Consider the following 25566-nt stretch of genomic DNA (forward strand, 5'->3'; position numbering starts at 1 on the left):
ATGTTCAAATCACCGGCGAACGAAAGTACTGGAGATGATACAACTGCACTCAAGACGTTTATGAAAAGATTGAAAAGCGGTGGTCCGAGTACGCTTCCTTGGGGTACGCCGGAAGTAATAAGGAACGTTCATGAGCGAGCGGAGTTCACTGCAACGAATGCCGTGCGGTCTGTCTGATATAAACAAAGCCACTCAGTAATCTACTTGTCGATAACCAGAATGTGTGGATTTCCAAGCAGACGTGAAAGAACGATTGAAAATCAGTGCCACCGGTTACTGTCGAATGAATTGCAGAACAAAAGCTTTGCCGAACATCACAAGTAATAGGTATGTGGCAGTAATTTGTTCAATGGCATCGCTGAACCACCAAATGAGACAATTTTGCGAATGATGCAGACAGATGCGGCAAACCCGTTCTATTTTCATATCGAGTAGAAGTTGTTTCATATTCTTTTGCGTTTACTTCCTTCTCATTGAAACTGAATTGGCACTAGAAAGCGATGTGTTGGTATGGTTATTCAATGAGATCGTTGAGCCAACGCACAGTGGGCCAAAAGGGCGAAAAGCGGAACTTTTTTCCTAGTGTCTTTTGCTTTCATTTTATCATTTATGGTCTTCAGCACTTTTGTTCCCCCTTAATCTCAAACTGTCAAAAGATAGTCATCACTTACTATAATGAAAATAAAAAAATAGCTTTGTTGTGTTAGGAAATATAGACATAGTTTCTTCGGAAAAGTTATGAAAAATATCAAGGCAAACAACTTTGCTAAAGAAATAACATTTCTATTTCTGTCGAGTGCAGAGCTATAGAGCATTTTCCTTGAAAATTCTTTAAAATTTAGTTTTTCATATTTAGCGTATGTTGATTGCATTTTACAAGAGTATATGGTTTTAGGCGATTATTGAAAGACTCAAAACACATGTTTTTGCAGAAGATTGCAAATCTCTAGGACCTTTCCTTACAAAGTTATCGCTTTAGGCTCTTAAAGTTAAGGAAAAAGAAAGCTTACATGACTAACTTTTGACAGTTTGATAATCATACGAACAAAAGTACTGAAGATCATAAATGGTAAAATGAAAACAAAAGACACTAGGCAAAAAGTTCCACTTTTCGCCCTTTTAAACTACTGTGCAACGCGCCCGTCGTGTTTGACAATTTACTCGTCAACTTCTTTGCTTAATCAAATGGAATCGAAGCGCAGACCATAGGAATATATGGTAATAAGTTGTTCAATGAAATCTCTGAACCAGCCAATGAGAAATTACATACCGTGTTTGAAACAATGAAATAACGAGCATTCCAATAAGAACGCATACTGTCTAAATAAAATTCATATTGCGTGTGCGCCGGTGCAAGCGAAATAATGAATGAGTGACGAAAATATGTTTATCCGGCTGAATATTGTTACTTGTCCTATGAACAGGGTAAACATGCGGACGGGTCGTCACTGGCAGAGCGCTAATTACATCGTTTACGATAATTGTTACATGAGCAAAACAGTTAAGACGCTGCACCGGTGCCACGGCTTCGAACATGGAGTCGAAGAGTTCTGCAGCGTCCCTACTTGTGCAAGCGGTGGTGCCGTCGTAGTGTTTTTTTTGCTGGGTTTTGTTTAACGCTGGACTGGATATCCTAGATATGTAGCTATCATGCGTTGGTTTTAGTCGTTCTTGATAAGTCGATTCAGCCAATGGGCCGTATGAATAAAACAGTTTACTTTGCTTGCTCCATAAGATTTACCCGGGAAAAGCAAAGCAAACTGTTTTATTCATACGGCCCATTGGCTGAATCGACTTATCAAAGAACGTAAACATTGATCCGTTTTAATTAATTTCTTTCAACTAGGGTTTGGTTGATTTTAAGAAGCAGGCAGTTCAAAGAACTAAACTTTGAGATTTCAAATATCAGTCGAGAGAGCATGAAAAGTGACTTATAGGTTAGTCGAGCAATCATTCAGCACTGCAATCTATGAATGAATTGTTTTGAAGGGTAGAAAACTGAGAAAGACATACACTGCCAGCAGTTCAGTAGTGATGTCCATGGGTTGACAGATAAAAGAATACTACCAGGGGTAAAACTGTATGCGATGAATGCGGTTTACATTCGCCTTCATGTAGGGCTGCCAATTTTTTCGGGCTTCACTTTGTACGCCTAGTGACCGTGGGAATATACTCCTCAATACATTTTTGTTCAAAACAGATCCACCAAGCATTGTGCCAATGTTCGTCCCTCTCCTTCATACTCCATTTGACTCATTGGTTGCTTGAGTCCTTGTGGCATATAAAAGGAAGTGATTTGGCGTTAGAGCCTTTTTTTTCGATTCCGCTTTCAATGCTACGGTCTCCAAAATTACATCAATAGGATGATGCGGATGATCTGCCATTGCCTTCATCGTTGTCTTTACGGTCCGCACTAGGCGCTCCCATGAATCGCCCATGTGCGGTGCAGACGGTGGGTTGAAATGATGGCGACAAACCATAGGCCAGTCAACCGCAAGTTGCAAATTTAGTTTCAGATCTCATGGCGGATCAGATCCGTTCGTTTCGGTACGGCTACCACAAATCAATTAGATAATATGATATGTATATATATATTCTATTAGTTTTTCCTGTGCTTTTATGTGTTTTCGTGATAAAAAGTCTTTCCACTGCCAGGGTCGTTAGCAGCTGTGGAAGTATAGCATGTATGTTACGTGTTTGGATTTTAACTTTCGTTTTGTGGTATGTTTTCACAATACAACTATAATGGCTTGGGATTTGGAAAAACGTTGAAAACACTTTCCCTTGTGCCTTGTGAAGACTTCCTACTTACTGTCGCATGTCTCGGTAATTGGTAACAAAAAATTCATTGCCGCAATCTACCAATGGCCTTTCTCCTGTTACAGGGCCGGCGACGTTCCTGAAGTAAACCGTGCTGAAGACTACCAGCAGAAGCACACTTGCGAGAAATGTGGTAAAACTGCAAGTTCTAGCGCACATCTTAAAAGACATACATGTGGGAAACCTCACAAATGTGTAGTGTGTGATCGACGGTTCACCTTTAAGTCACAACTAAAAATTCACCAAGCAATTCACAGCACGGATTGGAGAAAGAATCACAAATGCGAAGTGTGTGGCAAAGACTTTCGCTTCAAATCAAATTTAAAGCAACACGAAGAAATACACAGTACGGACCGTAAAAAGGATTACCATTGCGAAGCGTGTGGCAAAAATTTTTACGCACAAAGAACGTTAAGGGAGCACCAACAAACACACAACAAACAGAAAAATTACAAATGCGAAGTGTGTGGCAAAAGCTTTTACGTCAGAGCAAAATTAAAGTACCACAAAGAAATACACAGTACGGATCGTAAAAGGGATTACCATTGCGAAGTGTGTGGCAAAAATTATTACACACAAAAATCGTTAAAGGGCCATCAAAAATTACACAGCACGGATCGTCCATACGAGTGTCCAATCTGCGATAGAGGATTTCTTCAAAAGCCCGTCCTAAAAGCGCATATGCGTAGTCACAGCGATGAACGACCATTCAAATGTGACATCTGTGGTTTGTCGTACAAGTTTTATGCCAGTCTAGCACCGCATAGAGTAATCCATACATCCGTTGAGTCAAAACCTTTCAAGTGTGACCTGTGTGGGTTACAATTTACACGAACCAATAATCTCACTCGCCATAAGCGAACCCACTTGCAAACGATTATGCCTGAATGTTGAATGATTTTATGTAAAGGGAAAAAATGTGCAAACTTTATCATGACGAAAATAAAAATATTAGATTATATGTTACCAACGGTGTTTTTGTTTCAAACTTGTAGGATCCACAGAGGAAGTAGTTGGGAGTGAGGACTCCTGAATGATCGGATTCCTGTGTGGCGCACGTAGGGGGACGGCTACTTACAATTTCCGTAGCTTCGGCTATTGCAGTTGCAGGCTTTCATCCATGAGTCGCTTTCCATCGTTCAGTGACTCTAGCACATCCTTCACGGAACGGACGAGTCTCTCCCAGACCCCACCCATGTGAGGTGAAGCTGAGGGCTTGAGTTTCCACTTCATTCAAACCGATGTCGTCAGGCCTCCTGCACAGTTCTCGTTTGATGTTGCGTACTTGGTCGTCCACAAATCTCGCACCAGCATGCGGACGAAAAGGGTAAACGGAAAAAGTAAGCCTTGCGGATCGAACATCGACATGACAAAGGCGGTTCAAGGCGATTGGCTCTTGGGGGTCAGAATCTTTAGCAGCTTTTCGAGTTTTGCGAAGAGATGACGTCTGGAACGGATTCTGAAAAAACTAACCCAATCGCCAAAGCCAATCGCCTCGCGAGCGCTTCCTTCATGTGACTGTTTTGTAGCCGTTTCAGATGGTCTAAATTTGAGAAACCAGACGCCAAGGTGTAGAATACTCATAACTACCGATGAAAATGGACCACAACTTTGGTTCACACTTGAGGATGGGTAGATTCTTGAATTCTTGGATTCAACGTATTACGCTTTCATGCCGACGGTTGCTTGTTCTGCGATGATCGCTGCTTATTTTCTGGTGACTGATTCTGTTGTTTTCCAGTCAACAGTCGAGAGAGTAGTTCCGGTTCTTTTCGAGATAGCTCACACGTCTTTGTTAGCGCTGACTTTCCCGTACGACTTCTGTCACATAGAATTGTTTTTAAGTATTTTTTTCGTATTGGTCAATTTCTAATCTTTTAATAACAAAATTTTCATGATATTTTTTGTTGTTTCTGACCGAAAAGTCCTATCAAAGCTGGGTTTCCTGAATACATCAAATTCAAATTCATTGTTAGCAAATTTTCTTAACATATTCCCAGATGAATTACCAATGAATCTAGAAGTAATCCGTTTCCTATTGCCCTCGCTCCAGAAAAATAAGTAAAAAAGAAAAAATGGGACAAACGGAGAAAAAACTGCAAAGAACACGAAGGAAAACGTTACAAAACTGATCAAAAAGAGGAAAAACGTGACATTCTGGGAGGGAAACTGGGACAAAAGAAAAAAATTGAAAAAGAAGAAAACGGAAGAGGAAAAGAGAGAAAATCAGAATATTTTACAGAAAAAGATAAAGAACGGAAGAGAATAGGTGAAAAATGAGAGAAAAGAAGGAAAAACGGGCAATATACAGAAAAGCAGAAATAACGGAATAGAAAAGGGGAAAAACAGTGGGATAATTACGGCTACACTAAAACAAAAACTATCGTCACAGATATTTTGCGTGGGCACTCTCACTAGCATCATCTATGATCGACATTGCCTGATATCAAATTACGACACGAGTTTATCCCTCGAACAAGCGAAAGTATTTTATATGGGACTTTGCCCTTCTTTGTTGAAAAGCACCACTTTGACGAATATGGACATATTCCCAACCAACACTAAGTTTGAAATGACTATTACAGCGTGCGCGAAGAATGGGACAGCAAGTGTAATATCTGTTTGTCTGTGGTGACGATGAAAGGACAGGAAATAGATAACAAAAATTAAAAAACCACCAAAAATACGGCGAAACGGTAACTGAATTGTGACAGAAAGCGAAAAAAAGACTGCGAAAAAGGTAATAACAAAAAAGTTGCCAAAAAATAGCAAAAAGCAGACAAAAATATGTTGAAAATACACCGAAAATACGGCGCAGAAATTATAAAAAACGGCAAAAGGAGTCGAGAAGATACAAAAAGAAGACAAAAAACGATGACGGCAGCGCAAACAGACGGCGGAAGGACAGCGAAAAATAACGAAGAGATGACAAAAAGTTCAAAAATACTACGTAACGATGATACAAAGACAACAGGAAAATGACGAAAAAACGCCAAAACAAGCTAAAACAAAAACAAAAAAATGACGAACAACGATAAAAAAGTAGCAAGAAGAAATGCCAAGAAAAGGTGACAAAAACGCCACCAAAAGCAGCAAATAACGCTAGAAAAGGCAGCAAATAAACGATATAAATGCAATTAAAAACAGGTGAAAAATGGTAACAACCAATAAAAATGTTAGCAGACGATGGAAAAAATACAAAAATGTAAACGAAAATAGGTTGCAGAAAGGCCAAAAGCAGCGACAAACATGACGAAATTTATCTCCAAAAAAAATGACTGAAAGACGATGAAAATGCGACGAAAATACGACGGAGAGGCCGTGAAAGAACCACAAAAAGAGACCAAAAGCTGACGCCGAAAAGCGACTGAAAGACAACGAAAACAGGACAAGAGCAGACCACAAAAAAGATGCAGTGAAAAGATGAGAAAAAATTGACGAAAAACCTACGAAAATGTCACCAAAACACGGTAACTAAAAAGTGGCAAAAAGTGACGGAAAGACGATGAAAACACGGCTAAAATACGAGAACGATAAAAAATAGCAAAACGACGACAAAGCTAACGAAAACCGGACGAAGAAACGACTAAAAGGCAACAATTAAAGTTTGAAAGACAACAACTCAACACTTCAAACAGAACTCAACGGTTTAAATGAGAACAGAAAAAGAGGAAAAGCGGGGTAGACAAGAGAATAAAATGCGGAGAAAAAATTGAAACGGAAGACAAAAAAAATAAAATGAAAGAGAAAATCAGGATGTGGCAGAAAAGGAGAAAGGGCATAATAAAAGGAAAAAAAGCAAAACAGGCGAACAAAAAACGGGATAGAGGAGGAGTTCAAAAGCGAAGAAAGACGAAAAACGAGAGTAAAAAATAAAACAGTTAAAACGGCCTGAAACGGGGAAACGGAAGAAGAAAGACGAAAAACGGAACAGAGGAAATTCAGAACTGAGGAAAAGGGCGAAACACGGAACAGCAAAAGAGAGAAAATGAACATCGAAGGAGGAAATAACGGGAAGAACAACGAAAAATGAGGGTGAAAAAGAGGGATTGTCTCGTTATCCAGGGGAGATACGAAACAGAAAACAAGAATAACGAGAGAGAGAAAAAATAAAACCGATAGAGGAAATGAGAAAAACGGGGAAAAAGGGATAGAAAAGAAGAATTTTGGGAAATAAACGGGAAAATGGAAAAGAAAAAGAAGAAGTGAATAACAGTAACAACGAAAGAAAAAGGTAAAACGGAAAAGAAAAGACGAAAAACAGAAGATAAAAAGGAAAACCGGAGGAGAAAGGGTAAAAAGGAGCCAAAAACAGAAAAACCAGAAAAATCCCAATACTAGAAACGAAAATAAGGGTAAAAGAGACAAGAAAAAACGAGTGAAAAGCATGAGGAACAACAAGGATGAAAGTAAGTAAAAATGGAACAGCAATCGAAGAAAACCGAAACAATGATACAGAAAACACGTTTTTCCTCTGTGCTCTTTTCCGTTTTTCCTTCTTCTACCGCATTTTTCCTTTCTTGTTCCTATTTCTGAAGAGCAGCAGAAGACGGACTTCCTCTAGATCTGCTGGTGATTCGTTGGTTTGCTGTGACTATGCTGAGAAAATTTACTAATATTTTCATAAGAAATGGTTTGCTCTACGTTGGTTGTTTGATTCATGAGAAATGAATTTTTGAATTGGCAATTTGGCGTCTTTTCTTTGGAGTTTTTCGTCATAGCTTAACTTGAAATCGGACTTAAAAATGGAAATGAATTGGTTTCAATAGAATTTGGCTAACTACACTTGAATTTGGGTTTAAAACACGGCAAAGCCTTGGACTTAAACGTCTTTCTAAGACTTGACCCTTCTTTATCGACACGTCTTCGCGGCCGGCTGTTAGAGTACAGGGCAGTTACGGGGCTAGTGCAATTTGTTAGACCAGCATCGTACCTCGAAGCTAATTTCCAGTTCAATTTAAGGTAAAACTTCAAGCCCAAATTAGCCCAAATTCAAGCTTGATGTAATGTCCTATTTCAAGTCCGACTTCGAATCCAATTTCAAAATTGAAATCCAGTGGCGTCCGAAAGTTCGGATTGGGTAAAATTTGTCGAAACCCAAAATAAAGCGTTTGATATATCTAAGGATGGATATTTAAAAAACTAATGAAGATGGACCTCAAATTACAAGAATTCAGATTCAAAGAATGGCTAGAATTATATTTCATGAAAAGTTATTTAATGCTAGGTTTTCTATTATTTTTCCTGTGTTTTCGTGGAAAATATCCTCTCTCTTTACTGCTAATATCTGTAGAAGTGTCGCATGTACGTAGTCACAGCGATGAGCGACCGTTCGACTGTGACATCTGTGGTTCGTCGTACAAGTTTTATAGCGGTCTAATAAAGCATAGGCTAATCCATACATCCGTTGAGGCAAAACCTTTCAAGTGTGACCTATGCAAGGCAAAATTTACGAAAAGAGATTCCCTCTTTCGCCATAAGCGAACCCACTTGCAAACGATTGTGCCTGAATGTTGAATGATTTTATGTAGGAAAAAAAAGTGCAAACTTCATCATGACGAAAATAAAAATATTAGATTTTATGTTAACGATGGTGTTTTTGTTTAAAACTTGTCGGTTCGACGGACGGTGCGCGTTGAACCTCGGTTCATTTTTGGGGTGATTCCACAGAAAAAGTAGTCGCTTTCCATCGTCGATGGACTCCGGTACATCCTTCATTGAGATTGCTGACAGCTACCGTACGCACACTATGCCGCGTATACGTACACGCGATTTTTCCACGACGCAGTTGTAGGGTTTTTCAAACTGGGGGAAGCAAACCACTAACACAACCGCAAATTAGCAAGCTCTATGGAACGAACGAGTCTCTCCCAAACTCCACCCATGTGAGGTGAAGCTGGAGCATTGAAGTTCCGCTTCATTCAAACAGTATACTAGCTAGACAGAAAGATGGCAAGACCGAAAGTAGACAAGACAGAAAGCTGGCAAGACAGAAAGTTGACAAGACAGAAATTTGGCGAGACAAAAAGATGACAAAACAGCAAAACAGAAAATTAGCTAGACAGACAGTTTGCAAAACAAAAAGTTAGCTAGACAGAAAGTCGACTCTTTTTTGTCATTTCTGTTTTCTTCTTCTTCTGTAGTCTTTTTGTCGTCTCTCTGTCGTGTTTTTGTTATATTTTCATAATCTTTTTGCCGTCTGTTTAACTTATTTTTGTCGACTATTCGTCGTTTTTTGTTTAGATTTTTGTTTAGTTTTTAAATTTTTCATTGCTTTATCTGCTTAATTACCAAATTTTGTCGTTGTTGTTACTGTTTTGGCGCATTCGTATCGTTCTTTGTCATTGTATCGTCCTTTTTCGTCTCTTCATCACTGTTTTTCATGTTATTTTGTTTTTTTTTTGTTTTTTTATTGTTCTTTCATCGTCTTGCTATAGTGTATCCGTCATTTTTTCGTCACCTTTTGGACGCTTTTAAAATAATGTGATTCTTGTGTCGCTATTTTAGCGTCTTTTCATCGTATTTTTATGCTAATTCCGACGTAGTATTAGCTCTTCGTTGTCCTTTCTTTAAATTTTAGTCATAATTACATCGCCTTTTTGTTGTGTTCTCTGAAGGCTCACATATTCAACAGTTGTTAATTACCGCTTAGAAGAAGTAACAACAGACAACAGAAAAGATGACAAATAATGACAAAAAACAACGAATAATCATCAAAATTAAGACAGCATAACGGCAAAAAGACAGCAACAATATAACGAAAAGACGAGAAAAAGACAGGACAAAAAAGACAACAAAAAAGGTAAAAACACGACAAAAAGGCTGCTCAAAGACAACAAAAAGATGACAAATAAGGACAAAAAATGACGAATGATCATCAAAACGGCAAACCACAGAGTAACGGCAAATAAGCGACAAGAATATGACGAAAAGACGAGAAAGAGATGGGATAAAAAACGACAAAAAGATGATAGGAAGACAACAGCAAAATGACAACGAAAAGAATAAAAAGACGATAAAAAGAAGACAAAAAGACAACCAAAAGGCAACAAAGTGACATAAAAAACGCGACTAAAAGACGACGCACAGTGGGACCATTCTGGAAAAAGGCGGTCAAAAATCTTTTCTCGCTTTTCCTAACGTTTTCGAGCTTAGGTGTCTTAGAAGAAGTTTCATAAAAAAGTATTCTGCATCTAATGACATTTTCATGTAATTGGATATTAAGGGGATAACAAATTTGAAATAATTTTTGATAGGAACTAGATAGCATGGTCAAGTGTTCGGCAAAGTTGTAGAACTTTGGATTTCATTAAATTTTGTCGAAGATACTAAGATACTAAGTACTACATCATATGGTTTGCGAGATATAATTGACTTTATGTCGTGACCCCCTTAAAATCAGTTTTTTAAACTTTTTGTACACAAAACCTCATCTAACAGGTTCGACATGTTCTACAAACTTTTAAATACTATCAAAATACGTAACTTTCTAGAAGGTGTAAATATCATATGTTGCTTTAAAATGGATTTGAAGCATAAATTTTACCGTTTTTACAAGTAATTTTTTCCGTAAATAGGCACCTACTGGCAGCGAAAGTTAGAATCGCTTGAACCGCCCTAGAATATAGTATAAGTGTGCCAAAAATCTCGGCCGGGTCTGGCCGGGCATTTTGATTATTTCAATTATGAATTACGTACATATATGCTGGTTTTAGTAAGTTATCAGAGTTTTATTATTCGTACATGTTCCATATTAATTTCACAGGACCTCGTCCACGTCTGTTTCGCTATCTGTTGCAGAATTATTTTCGTTCTGGGACTTTTGTAGAAGTTTGTATACTGCTGGTAACAACCGCATTGATTTTCTTACTGTTGGTCTTCTTAAAGTTGAAATCAATGGATCCGACGTATTTTGATAGTATCCAAAAGATTGTAGAACATGTCGAACCTGTTAGATGAGGTTTTGTGTACAAAAAGTTTAAAAAACTGATTTTAAGGCGGTCACGACTGAAAGTTAATTATATCTCGCAAACCATATGATCCAGATACTTAGTATCTTCGGCAAAGTTTAATGAAATCCAAAGTTCTACAACTTTGCCGGACACATGACCATGCTATCTAGTTCCTATAAAAAAAATTTCAAATTTGTTATCCCCTTAATATCCAATTATATGAAAACTAGCTGACCCGACAAACTTCGTATTGCCACAAATTAACCTGTGTTGTACATAAATCATGAATCTCGGATGATCTTTGTCACAATCTCGAGTTTTGCAAGCCCCCCAGTGGGCGGCGCTTCCGACGGCGGGTCACCGGGAACACTCGCGACCGTCTCGTCCTGAATGATCTAGTGTTACTATAGATAGTTTTTGTGGTCTTGTATTGACTAATGTTTTATGGAAGAGTCTCGAATTTCTCGAGTTCGATTAGTTTTTGAGTTTCGCAAAAATTTCTGTTTTATTTGTATGAGAGTCCATATCCCCCTACCACAGGGGTGAGAGGTCTCTAACTATCGTAAAATAAATTCAAGACTCGAAAATCTCCCACATGCCAAATTTGGTTCCATTTGCTTGATTAGTTCTCGAATTATGAGGAAATTTGTATTTCATTTGTGTAGAAGCACCCCCTCTTTATCATGGAGTTGAGAGGGGTCCTAATTCACCATAGAAAATATTTTTGCCTCCAGAAACCTCCACATGCCAGTTTTGGTTCTATTTGCTTGATTAGTTCTCGAGTTATGAGGAAATTTGAATTTCATTTGTATAGGAGCCCCCCCTCCTAAAGTGGGAAGGGGTCCCAATTCATCATAGAAAAAATTTTTGTCTCCAAAAACACCCACTTGCCAAATTTGATTCCATTTGCTTGATGAGTTCTCGAGTTATGAGGAAATTTGTATTTCGTTTGTATAGGAGCCCCCCCTCTTAAAGTGAGGAGGGGTCCTTATTTACCATAGAAAATATTCTTGCCCTCGAAAACTTTCACATGCCAAATTTGGTTCCATTTGCTTGATTAGTTCTCGAGTTATGAGGAAATTTGTTTGGAAGCCCCCTTTTAAAGAGGAGAGGAATTATAATTCCCCTTATAAAGAGGGGAGGGGTTTCAATTTACCATAGAATAAATTCTTGTCACCGAAAACACCCACATGCCAAATTTTGTTCTATTTGCTTGATTAGTTGTCGAGTTATGCAGAAATTTGTGTTTCATTTGTATGGGAGCCCCCCCTCTTAGTGGGGGGAGGGGTTTCTAACCATCACTAAAACCTTTCCTGGCCCCAAAAAACCTCTACATGCATACTTTCATCCCGATTGGTTCAGTAGTTTTCGATTCTATAAGGAACATACGGACAGACAGACAGACAGACAGAAATCCTTCTTTATAGGTATAGATTTCATTAAATGCCGAATACTTTTTTATGAAACTTTTTCTAAGACACCTAAGCTCGACGTCAGGAAAAGCGAGAAAAGACTTTTGACCGCCTTTTTCCAGAATGGTCCCATCTAGAGTCTTTTTTTTTCCTGCTTTTATGTCGTCTTTTTGTCGCTTCAAGTTTTGTCGTTTTTTACTGCTTTTTTGTCGTCTTTTTTTTGCTTTTTTGATGTCATTTTTGCCTTATCGTCGTCTTTTTGTTGCCTTTTTCATGTTATACGGTCAAAAAACGACATTCGTGTCTATACGCTCGGTTTGAAGTAAAATTTTTCAAGTTCAAATTAGTCCAACCTCAAGCCAAATTCAATGCTCTATTTCAAATCCGATTTTAAATTCAATTTCAAAGTTGAAATACAGTTACGAAAGTCCGGACTGGTTAAACTTTGTCGAAACCCAAAATAAAGCGTTTGATATATCTGAAGATGGATATTTTAAAAACTAATGAAGCTGGACCTCAAACGTCGGGTCGACGGGTGGTGCATTGAGCCTCGGTTCCTCTGGGGTGATTCCACACAGAAAGTAGTTGGGCTATTTACAAATTCCGCAGCTTCGGCTATCGCGGTAGCTAGACTTTCATCCATCAGTCACTTTCCATCGTCTATGGACTCCGGCACATCCTTCATGGAACGGCCGAGTCTCTCCCAGACTCCACCCACGTTGGGTGAAGCTAGGAGATAGAAGTTCTACTTCATTCGAGTCGATGTCGTCAAGTCTCCTGCGCAGTTCTTGTTGATCCTGCGTACTTGGTCTACCACTTTGTTGCTTGTGCCGTTGTGCGAGAATACACTTCCAATGGCGAGCCTCGATATGCAAGGAACCTCGTGATGGCCATCAAGCACGAATACGTGGCTAGAGAGTGTGATACTTCGAGGTGAATCCACATCTTTTCACTGCGGCACTACGGCAAGACAGAAAGTTAACAAGCTAGAAAATGGACAAGGAGGAAAGATGGCAAGACAGACACTTCGCAAAACAGAAAGCTGACAAGATAGAAGGACAGCAGACAGAAAATTGGCAAGACCGAAAGTTGACTAGACAGCTAATTGGCAAAGCAGAAAGATCGCTAGACAGCAAGTTTACAAGACAGAAGGTTGACAAGACAAAAAGATGGCAGGACGGAAATTGGAGCTGCTTTAATCTGCTGAATTCAATTTTGTCATAGCTCTTTTTCTATTTGTCAATAAACGGTTTCAGTTATCAGAGCGAGTTATAAAAAGAATCACTTTACGGAAATCTAATTTACTGAGATGAATATTAATCATTTCGTTGTTTATTTGATCAGTAAAGTTGTTAAGGATGAATATCATTTTTATTTCTGCTGCAGTGAGTATGAAATTCAGCATGATCATCTGGAACCGGAATTACCGGTATTCTCTCATGACAATTTGCGTGTAATTTATACTTTGCAACAACCCCTCAAAAAGTAGTGCTCCGGTTTATTGCCACAATCTACCAATCGCCTTTTTTCTGTTCCAGCAATGCCAACGCATTGGACATGAACGGTGTTACTGATGATTGCCACCCGAAACAAATCCCTGCATCCTGCACTTCAAATACGAGCAGTGCTGCCAGTCAGCTGCAAAGACAAAAGCACACCTGCGACATCTGTGATCGAAAGTTCAATCGGAAAAGTTTCCTTACCCGGCACAGGAGCCTGCACAAGGACGACTCGCCACAGTTCGGGTGCGATACGTGCGGCAAAACGGTCAGCTCAAGCACCAAACTACAAAAACATAAATATTTGCGACACAGATTGGAAAGAACGCTCAAATGTGAAGTGTGCGGCGCGAGCTTTCACTTTAGCTCACAGCTAAAAATGCACCAACAGATGCACAGCTCGGGCCGGAGTCGCGACTACAGATGCGAAGTTTGCGGGAAAGATTTTTACCTAAAATCTGCCCTAACGTCCCACCTGCGATCGCACAGCACGGATAATCCCCACGAGTGTCCGGTCTGCGGAAAACGGTTCTGTCAACAGTCCGGATTAGCGGTTCATATGCGTTGCCATAGCGACGAGCGACCATGGGAGTGCGACGTCTGTGGTTTGTCGTACAAATCGGCTAGCAATTTGCAGGAGCATAGGAAAATCCATACATCCGTTGCCGCCGTTGGCGGTCCGAAACCGTTGCACCGACATCACCGGTGTAGCTTGTGTGATGCCGTATACACGCGGAGCAGTAGCCTCAGTCGGCATAGAAGAACCCACATCGATGGTGGATCCAAATTTTACAAGTGTGACGTGTGCGATATGGAATTTACGCGAAACACTAGTCTTACGCGTCATAAGACAAGTGTGAACCACTAGTAGATTGCGACCGGAAAATTTGTCGAAGCCAAAATAAAACGCTTGATTTTATTAATGATCCTTGTTTTTAAAGCCTTAACCTAATTGCATCATTGCTCCAGTTAATTAAGTTTTGTATTATCCCTCTGTTTCTTCCTTCATTTCTCATTTCATTTCTAATTTAAAAATACAAGGTATACAGCCCTAAGGGTTGTACGAATAGGAGCCGTAAAACTGTATCAGATTATTAGATCAAAGACTAATGTAAACTGCATTTCTGGCATATGTTTGTTTATAAGAATCTGTGAGTGCCTTTGTTAAAGTCAGTGATGGCCAAACTGAGGCCCGCGGGCCGCATGCGGCCCTTCAAGATGTTTTGTGCGGCCCGCGGACTGATAGAGATGATGAACTTATGAGTAACTTTTTTGATGACACAGGGATCACTCAAATCAGTCATAATGCCTCGTGCATTTTGTAGTTCCGAATGCTTTCCGGTTTAAATCTTGTGGTAATTACCAGAAAATGGTTTTTATTGCCGCATATTTTGCATTTTGTTATGCGCAGGGATGGCCAGAGGAATTTGCGGCCCGCGACCTCATGGGGCGATCTCGTTTGGCCCGCACCATGCCTATGCCTGGGCACCACTGGTTTAAGTGAATCTGTAAAAGAGAAGAGTGAAATATTCAGATTCAATTCTTCATTGAATGCAATGGTGGCTTTGAAAATACGAGAACGGGGGTTCATAGGTACATCGCCTTCTTACTTATCTTACTTTATCTCGCTTGTGGCCTTTAAAAGGGCCATTGGTTACAAATAACATTAAAGCCAAAGCACGTTCTTCGCATCGCATCGCAAATATGACGTGCCATTCGAATATCCTTCTTTTTTGATATGAATGACAACAGGCACGTAAGTTAACGGCGTCGATTTACTGTCTCTTGCTCCGAGAAGGTTTTAGGTTCCATTTACCTGATTAGTTTTCGAGTTATGAGGAAATTTGTATTTGCAGGAAATCAGTTAAATTTGTTTTATAAAAACAATTGTCCGTGGGCTCTACAGCCTGAAAAACTCGAAAAATTTCTGTTTCGTGCTAGAAGTGTTAACTTCTACACTCATTTTTCGCCTTCCCTCGTCAGTGCTTCCCTGGCACGGATGACAGAAATATATACGATATAAGCTATGGGTTAAGCTTCCTTATGATTTTATTTAATTTACGCCCTATAGATCGAAAATTGTTGAGCTTCAGCTGTTGCTGCTTCCCACGGATAAGGCAACGAAGACATGCAAATTCAACAAGCGAGGTTCGCTGCCGTGAAGGAATATCGGGTTGCTGAAGTTCTGGAAGTGGCAGGAAATATGCTGCTCGTGACAACGAAACGATCAGAATTATCGTCCCTTGCAGCTGGCCATCCGCAACAACGAAGAGTTGAACAAATTGCTGTCCGGTGTCACCACTGCTCAGAGAAGTGTCTTTCCGAACATCCAGACTGTTTTGTTGCTGCCCAAGAAGACGGAAAAGAAGGCTTAAATTTCCAACATATCACGTCGAAAAACCATTCTTTTAAGAACGAAACATATGTTCATGAAGATTTAAGGAATTTTTACTCACTGATTTTAATTCTATTTAGTTTAGATTGATCTAATTGTTCGCTACTTATCAAATAATTTTAACCGATCACCTCTCGCGCTTCTGTTCGCTTGTTGCTGCTGGACGCTGGTTGAGTTGGCCGTCTCGGAAGATAAGAAGCAGCCAACAAATATACCAGCTCCAAGTAAATGTGTTCGGTCTAGCGTCAAAATGAATGAAACCTTGGGTTTAATAAAATGATAGAGTTTTAGTACCATCTTTTGCATCTTAGCATCTTAGCAACACAAATTTATTCATCACCAATGCTACAGTAATAATAAAGCAAAGCCATGGGTTTATACCGTCTTTAGACATTACCCTTCTTTATCGACAGACTTCGCAGCCGGCTGTTAGAGTACAGGAAAATTACGGGGCCAGTGCAACGATCCTATTGACTCTAACTAGCAAGCACCGCCTAGCCGAGATTCGAACATACGAACATACAGTAATAATACGTAGCGTAATTTTTTTTGGCAGCAAAAGGCGAACGGCTCACTGGTAACTTTGCTCTTTTGTTCAGACTGAAATTGAAATGCTCTATTTTATTTAACGTAGATGATAGAATGAAGGACCATGAAAAATAGGTGTGGCCGGTTCTTGTCGCTTGCTCTGGTACATAACACGAGATAAGCCGGCGAACAGCATTATTCAAACGCTAGCTGAGCTACTGCCAACATCGTTTGCCAGGGCAAACAGAAGTCACGTTCGACTCGTGCACGTTTGCAGTTCCCAGTCGATCGTGTTAATCGGCGGCTGACCGTGCGTTGGAGCTGAAGCACTCATTTCGCTGCCGTGATGGAATATCTGGCTGCTAAAGTTCTGGAATTGGCAGGAAATATGCTGCTCGCGACAACAAAACGACCAGAAGCATCCCACGTCACTTGCAGCTGGCCACTTGGAGTGGTATTTCATCATGATTCAGGACCATACACGAACGGTTTCGTTGATCCCATAGCTGCTGAGGCTTTCCGGTTGGTCCGTTGCAACAAGCCGTGCCTGGTTAGCGGTAATCGGTATTCCAATTTACCGAACAGAGAATTACGTTAAGTATGTTAGTGCAAGTTTATTGCAAGCTGGAGTTATGATAATCAAACAATCGGTCCTTTCAAGGGCCACGCAACGATTGAAGAGTTTATTATATTTTCTTGCCCTGTTAATACCATAATAACACAGGCAACGAGGGAAAAATTGAACTTTTCGCCGTTGCGGACTACCAACAAATGGCAGGAATAAGTTTACTGGTCACGGGCCACATTTTATGCGACTTCCAAAACGTCTGCAGGTTGTAAATTGTTCTTTTGTAAGCCGCAGAAAAGTTGCGCAAAATTTTCAACTTTTTGAAAACTCGCGCGTACCGTCCTCCGATTACCAGAGGAAAAGCACTATTCAACGTAGAAACAGATCATAAGAATTTATTTACTGTTTGGTTTAGTTACTGACTTGGTTTCGTTTTAATAAAAGATTCAATCAATTCATGGTTATAACTCCAAAATCGGTTGAGGATTGAACCTAAACAATGTTACTACTTTGATAAACGTTACGTATGTAGGTTGTATACATGAAGAATCGTATTATTACATACATGGATACATCCTACTATCGCTACAAAGAGACTTAAGTGGTCCTACGTCATCTATGGGGTCGTGTCTTGTGCACAACCCCTCTGATTTTTAATAATAATTATTCTGTACTTACTAAATACATTAAAAATATGCTTGTTAAGCAAGGAGGGGTGCAATGGAGAGGCAATAACGAAAAACTGATGGTTCAAATTGCTAAATTGCAAACATGCGTGGTAAACTCAGAAAATAACCACGCTAATAATTTTCGCGTGGGACTCTAAATAGGTCGAAACTCCGCAATAATGGCTTAACAAATTTTTTAAAATTTTGCGACTTGGTCCGGTCCGATTTAACATCGACCATAGATATCGCGACAAGCAATCGAGTTGAGCAGGTGAATCTAGCAGTCGAATCAAGCAATCGAGTCAAGCAGTTGAGTCGAGCATTCTAGTCGAACAATCCAATCGAGCAGTCTAGTCGAGCAGTTAAATCAAGCTGTTCAGTCAAGCAGTCCGGTCGAGTAGTCGAGTCAAGCAGTTTAATCGAGTGGTCAAATCGAGCAGTTAAATCGAGCAGTCCAGTCGAGCAGATGAATCGAGTAGTCTTGTCGAGCAGTCGAACCGAATGGTTTAGTCAAGCAGTCGGGTCAAGCGGTTAAGTCGAACAGTTGGGTCGAACAGTAAAGTCGAGTAGTTCATTCGAGCAGTTGAGGCGAGTAGTCCAGTCGAACGGTTTATTCGAGCAGTTGAGTCGAGTAGTCCAGTTGAGCAGCTGAGTCGAGTAGTCCAGTCGAGCAGTTGAATCGAGCAGGTAAGTCAAGCTGTTGAATCAAACAGAAGTCAAGCAATTGAGTCGAGCAGTCAAATCGAGCGGTATAGTCGAGCAGTTAAATCAAGCTGTTCAGTCAAGCAGTCCAGCTGAGCAGTTGAGTCGAGCAGTTTAATCGAGCAGTCCTGTCGAGTAGTTTAATCGAGCAGTTAAGTCGAGTAGTCCAGTCGAACAATTGAATCGAGTAGTCTAGTCGCGCAGTTGAATCGAGTAGTCTAGTCGAGAAGTTGAGTTGAGCAGTCTAGTCGAGCAGTCGGGTCAAGTGGTTCATTTGAGCAATTAAGTCGAATAGTTGAGTCGAGCAGTTCAGTCAAGTAGTCCAGTCGAGCAGTTGAATCAAACAGTTAAGTCGAGCTGACGAATCAAACTATTAAGTCAAGCAGTTGAGTCGAGCAGTCGGGTTGAGTGGCTAATTCGAGCAGTCTAGTCGAGCTGTTGAATTAAGTTGTCAGTTGAGTCGAACAATCAAATCGAGTAGTCTAGTCGAGCAGTTGAATCGAGCAATCGGGTTGAGCAGTTGAGTCGAGCAGCCGATTCCAATATTTAAATCGAGTAGTTGAATCAAGCACTTCATTCGAGTGGTCGAGTCGAGCAGTTGAGTTGAGTAGTCTAGTCGAGCAGTGGAATCAAGCAGTTGAATCGAGCAGTTGAGTCGAGTGTCGAATCGAACAGTTGAGTCGAGCAGTCTAGTCGAACAGATAAATCATGCTGTCCAGCCGAGCAGTTCAATCGTGCAGTTAAGTCGAGCAGTCGGGTCGAGTAGTAAGTCAAGCAAATGTGTCAAGCAGTTGAATCGAGTCGTTAAGTCGAGTAGTCCACTCGAGCAGTTAACTCGAGCTGTTCAGTCAAGCAGTCAAGTCGATCTGTCCAATCAAGCAGTTGAGTCAACCAGTCGAATCGAACAGTTCAGTCGAGCAGTCCAGTCGAACAATCAAATCGAGCAGTCTAGACCAGTCCTGTCGAGCAGTCTAGACAACCAGTTGAGCAATCCAGCAGTCGACCAGTGAGGTGACTGAGAATACTACAACCCATTGCTACGAAAGTAGGAACCTGTTTTTAGTAACCGATAAGCCTCTTATGATGTACTGTCCGAGACCTGGTTTTCGGTACAGACATAAGCCTGTTATATAAATCGATTTGTATGGGATGTCCCCTTCTTAAAGAAGGCAAAGGTCCTAATTCACAAAAAAAAAATTCCCACCTCCAAAAACCCCACATGCCAAATTTGGTTCCATTTGCTTAATTAGCTCTCGAGTTATGAGGAAGTTTGTATTTCATTTGTATAGGAGCCCCCCCCCTCCTAAAAGCATTTTGAAGTAGGACTACATCTTACTAGAGGGTCGGGTATCATTCCAAAAAATTACACGAAAGTGGTCAGATTTTAAGCGCTAGTAATTCAGCGTTTTCCTGGTCAATTTTCAATATTTTTGTACTGATCGATCAGCAAATCTCTTACGCATCGATTTGCTAAGATCCTATTTAGCAAGTCACTGTAGTGCAATAAGCATGAAGCACTGTCACTAATAATTATCACAACTCACAACCAATTAGGAGAGTCTACAGTGAAATAATTTTTTTCCAAAAATTAAAAAAAAAATTTGGTAATAGTCAACGAGCTCTTTAATTCATGTGAAAGGTACATCCTTCCAATTGTCTGAAAAAATAAACGTTTCAGCCGTTCTGGCTATAAGCTAAATTAGTTACAACCACAAATGTGCAAGTATCTTTTTTCCTTTTTATTCTCCAATAGGTGGGAAGAGTGAGACAACGAGTATTGAATACTGAGACACAGCGGCTGGGATTTGAATCCGAGTTCTCCTTGGCGTGAGAGGCGTGAATGCTAACCACTGGCACCGTGTTGACCCCTCGGTTTTTTGTTATTTTTTTAACGTTTGTTAGTCGTTTTTCGTTATTTTTAACATCTGACATCTGACTTGGTATAATTTTTTGTCTATTTTCAGTGATTTTTTGTCATTTATTATCGTCCTTTGTGGCACTTCTTGTTGCTATTTTTTTTGGAAAGCAATAGGAATGAAAATATTTGGCCTTTTTGCCGTAGTCTAACCAGTAAACACAATTGACCATTGATTTTTCACAAACAAGTTTACTTATGTCTAACAAACTCTACTTTGCCCCTCACGATTTTTAAAGTCAATGTCAAACGGGGTGAGGAGAGGGGGTGGTGACAAAAGGTTAAAAAATAATTTGCGATGTCCTAACCAGCAGGAAAAAAAGAAAAGCGAAAGAATAATTATAACAGAATGGGAGGGAAAACGAGACATTAAAAAAGAAAAATGTGGAAAAGAGGAAAACGCGAGAGAAACGAAGCAAAAAACGAGGCGACTGGACAGAAAAAAGATGAACAACGGAAGAGAAAAGATGGAAAAACCAACAAGAAAACGAAAAAAATGGGGATAAGCTGGACGGAAAAAAAGTATAAAAACGGAATAGAAAAGAAGAAAATGAAATGGGAGCATGAAAATAGAGAAACGAGAACAGAAAAAGAGGAAAATGGGACAGAAATAATGCAACCGGTAGACAAATGTAAAAGAAAAACAGAACATGTTAGACAGTAAAGTGGAAAAAGCAGGACATAATAAGAGGAACAACGGAAAAAACGAAAACGAAAAACGGGATAGAAAAGAAGTTAAGAGTCGAAAAAATCAGACAGAATATGACAAAAACAAGACAGACAGAAAAGTGAGGAAAGCAGAACATAATAAGAGGAAGAATGAAGCAGAAGGAAACGAAAAACGGAATAGAAAACAAGCAAAAAAGCAAAAAAAGACGAAAACCGGAACCCAATAAAGTTGATAATCGGACAGAAAAAGAATAAAAAATGGACAGGAAAAATTAAAACGGAAGACAAAAAAGGGAAAAATAGGTCATAATAAGAGAACGAAACAGACGAAAACGAAAAACGGGATAGAAAAAGAGTTAATAAGTGAGAAAAGACGAAAACCGGGACCGAGTAAAAGAAATAAGTCAAAAGTCGAATAGAAAACGGCAGAAACGAGACAGAAAATGATGAAAAACGAAAGAAAAAAGATGAAAGGGCTTAAGTAAAGAAAAGGAACGGCGAACAGAAAAAAGGTAAAAGGAGGGTGAAAACGAGAGACCACAGGACACAAAATAAGAGAAATCAGAAGAGAAAAAATAATTGCGAGAGAGAGAGAGAAAAAAGAAATCGATAGAGGAAACGAGAAAAACGGGAAAAAGATGTCATAAACAAAGAATATATAAACAGGAAAAACGAACTCAAAAAATGCTAACACGGAAGAGGAAGAAAGAACATCAAAAAGGAAAAACGGAGCAAGCGAAAAGGAACTAAGCAGAGGAAATAAAAAAAGAGGAAAACGGGAAAATAATAAGAAACGAATGAAAAACAGGATTGAAAAGAAACAAAAATGGATAGTTTTTTGACAGGAAACACAGAAACACGGGACAGAAAAAATGGAAGATGAGAGAAAAGGAGGAAAAATTTGCTCTCGTTTTGAGCAAAAATCAAGAAAAAGGTACCTACCAAAAACGAGAGAAAGAAACAAAACAAGGAAAAAACATAGATAGAAAAGAAATGGAAAGGCAGAAAGAATAGAATGGAAAAGGATAAACAGAACCTAACAGAAAAGGGAACAGAACAAAACAGACTAAAACAAAAATGGAGTTAAAAAAAGACACATCCCGGGACCGAATCGAAAAAAATCGAAAGTCAGAGAATTACAAAAAAAAAACGAGACAGAAAAGAGGAGAAATACGGAGGCAAAAAGACAAAAAATAGTACAGAGAAAAATCAGGAAAGCGGGACAGAAATGAGAAAAGAAACGGAACCGAAAAAGATAACAGCAGGCAGCGAAAAGAAAATACAGAAAAGTGAAAAGAAGCGAAAATGAGACAAGAAAGGGAATACAGAACAGAAAGAGAAATCAAAAGCAAAAAGATAATCGATAGCGAAAGGTATAAAAGCAGAAAGTTGGGGCATAAAAGGTGGAGAAAAAACGAAAAAAGTAAAACATAAAAAACGGACTAAAGAAAAAGGTAGCACGGAACAGAAAAAAAAGAAAAAAGGAAAACCAGAGACGGGAAGTAAAGAAGAAAACACAGTTAGAATGTTAGAAACATCATTTGGTGTAAATCTGTTGGTACTAAAACGGCCGTGCCTACTGGAGAACGAACGTTATAACTTTAGCGGGCATTTCCCTTCCTAAATAAATAAACATTTAGATGTAAACTAAGAACAAAAAAAAAGATAAGACGGAAATCAAAAAGCGGGAAAGAAAATAACATAAAACGGACGAAAGACAAGGTTGAAAACAAAAAAAGGTGGGCAAGAAACGAGCTAAACAATGAAGCACAATGAAACACGATACAGAAAAAAAATGTAAAACGTGAGAAAAAGATTCGTTTTTCATCTGAACTAAAAAAACGAACAGAAAAGAGGGAAAACGTGTGAAAGAATAAGACGAAAAATGTCAATTTAATTTTAATTAAACCTAAATTAAGACAGAAAACAAAACAAAAAGGAAATAAAAGCGAGAAAAAACGGGATAGAAAAGAAGGAAAAAAAGGAGAACAAAAAACAAACAAAACGTAACAGAAAAGTATGACTAACAGCACATAATAAGAGCACGAAAACGAAAACTGGATAGAGAAAGAGTTAAGAAAAAGGATTAAAGATTAAGGATTTAACAAAGCTGAAACGGGGTAGAAAATGACGAAAAATGAGACAGGAAAAGAGGAAAACGGGCCGGAAAACGAGGTGGAGCGAAAGAAAAACGGGGAACCGAAAAATTAGGACACCAGAAGAAATGGGACAAATGAGAAGAGAAAGGGATTAGAGAGAGAGAGAGGAAGCAGCGGAACTGAAAAAAAGGAAAACGAGAGCGAAAAAGAAGAATAACGAGTCCAGAAAGGAAACACGGAACAGAAAACAAGAGATACCGAAAGGGAAAAGAAGAGTAGCGAAAGAAAAACAAAAAAGCCGGAAACGAAGAAAAAGAGGTTAAGCGGGATGTAAAAGGAAAAGAATGAGAAAAGAAAAATTGATTAAAGAATAAGGATAGCGGAAGAGAAAAAATGAAAAGGGAAAACCGAATGCAGAATGTACGCGACAGAAAAGAAGAAAAACTGAGGCACCAAAAAGAAGAAACGGTACGGCAAAGAAGTAAAACGTGTGAGAGAATAAGACGAAAAATGTGAATCCCAATTTTACGTAAAACTTCTTGTGTAATTTAGTGTAGACTAATCTCAAGATTTTTAGTCTTGACCTTGGAATGAGGTCATACATATATTAATATTTTTTTTTTGAAACGATGGTTCTACAATTGATGAAGGGACTGTAGGGGAAAGAAATGAAAATTTTTGGTGAAGGAGGGGGAAGAGCGGAAAGGAAGGGGGGGGGTATTGGTAGCTATGCTTGACAAGTAGTCATTTTGACTCCTACCTTTTGTCCAATGCTGGAAGGTGCATGAGTCGAACCAAGCTGTAATCTGAGATTATAACCGGATTCGAACCCACAACACCCTCCAGGGCATGTGGTTCGCTGGTACTTGTACCTTTACCTTGTACCTTTAGGTACAAGGCTCTTCCCCCTCCTTCACCAAAAATTTTCATTTCTTTCCCCTACCGTCCCTTCATCAATTGTAGAACCATCGTTTCAAAAAAATATTAATTTAGTGTCCTTTGTTTGGTTTGAAGAACAACTTCCAGTTCAAATTAATCCAAACTCAAGCCAAATTTAAACTCTGATTTGAGTCCAATTTGAAGTACAATTTGAATTCTAATTTCAAGACTATTTTCAAATAGAATTTCATGTTTAATGTGAAGTCTAACTTAAATCCAATTTATGTTCGAATTCAAATTTAATTCTGAGTTCCATTTCGTGCGTAATTCCAAGTCTAATGAAATTCCAATTTCAAATAAAATCAGGAAATGCTAAAACTTCCTGCTAAATTGTAAAACTTCCGGTCCAAGTTACTCTAAAGTCCAATTTTAACATTTTTAGGGTAGTTTTGTTGAAAACAAATAAGCAGTTCAAAAGTTATGTTTAAAAATGTGTTTTTACTAGGTGCCAATTAGTCGAACGTTTCTCCGAGATGGTCGAACCGATTTGTATATAATTTATCCCACCAATCTATCAATCGCTTTTCTTCTGTTCCAGCCACTCGCACACTGATCCTACTGATGGCAGTCGGTCAAAACACATTTGCGATATTTGCGGAAATGGATATAAGGAAAAACAGTACCTTACGAGGCATAGGAAAATTCACACCACAACGCAATCTTTCGAGTGTGACATATGTGGTAAAATTTGTAAGACGCCCAGAACACTGCAGGATCATAAAATTATAAAACACACATCGGCAAAGAAATTCGCATGTGACTTATGCGGCAATGCTTTTCCTGTGAAAGATCACCTAACGAGGCACCTGAAGCAGCACAGCTCGGAACGCCGGCATCGGTGTTCGGCTTGTGGAAAACGCTTCCACCTTGGACAAACGCTTGCGCAGCATATGCAGAGTCACAGTGATGAGCGACCGTTCGCATGCGACATCTGCAACGCATCCTACAGATCATCCAGTGGCCTGTACTATCACCGGAAAACGCACATGTCCGTCGTCAGTAAAAAACCACCAACCAACAATTGGAAACACGCTTGTGATATCTGTGACCGGAAATTCGTCACCAACTCTGTTCTCACGTGTCATCTGAGAACTCACACCGGAGAGCGACCGTTCGAGTGTGACGTATGTCACAAAACTTTCATTCAACCGACCCAAATGAAGTATCACAAAATCTTGAAGCACACGCAGGAAAAGAATTTTAGATGTCCGGAATGTGGTAAAACGTTTCACTTGAAAGTACAATTAACACAGCATCTGAAAAAGCATAACCCCGCAAGCATAAAGCGTAAAGATACGGTCATCGGGCATATGCATTGACACATCAGGTTAGGGAATTTTTATCTGCGACATCTGTGGCGCATCATACAAAATCTTACAAAATGTTCGAAGTTTTTTGAA

At 39.4% G+C, this 25566-nt stretch overlaps 1 protein-coding gene across 1 annotated transcript; it reads left to right on the forward strand.

The window, feature by feature from the left end:
* LOC128746385 (zinc finger protein 883-like) lies at positions 1-25485 on the forward strand. The gene is made up of 4 exons (XM_053843436.1): positions 1-103; positions 219-327; positions 13723-14550; positions 24705-25485. Exons 1-4 carry the CDS (start codon positions 1-3, stop codon positions 25483-25485), a joined length of 1821 nt encoding a protein of 606 aa, XP_053699411.1.
* Positions 25486-25566: the final 81 nt, after the last annotated feature.

The sequence above is a fragment of the Sabethes cyaneus genome, chromosome 1 (genome assembly GCF_943734655.1).
Source record: "Sabethes cyaneus chromosome 1, idSabCyanKW18_F2, whole genome shotgun sequence".
Classification (NCBI taxonomy): domain Eukaryota; kingdom Metazoa; phylum Arthropoda; class Insecta; order Diptera; family Culicidae; genus Sabethes; species Sabethes cyaneus.

Bases quoted from the DNA above. Each gene is read 5' to 3' on its own strand.
- LOC128746385 (XM_053843436.1), top strand. From the start codon at position 1: ATGTTCAAATCACCGGCGAACGAAAGTACTGGAGATGATACAACTGCA. The intron at 104-218 runs GTACGCCGGAAG...GTCGATAACCAG, and splicing joins TCCGAGTACGCTTCCTTGGG to AATGTGTGGATTTCCAAGCA. The intron at 14,551-24,704 runs GTAGATTGCGAC...CTTCTGTTCCAG, and splicing joins AAGACAAGTGTGAACCACTA to CCACTCGCACACTGATCCTA.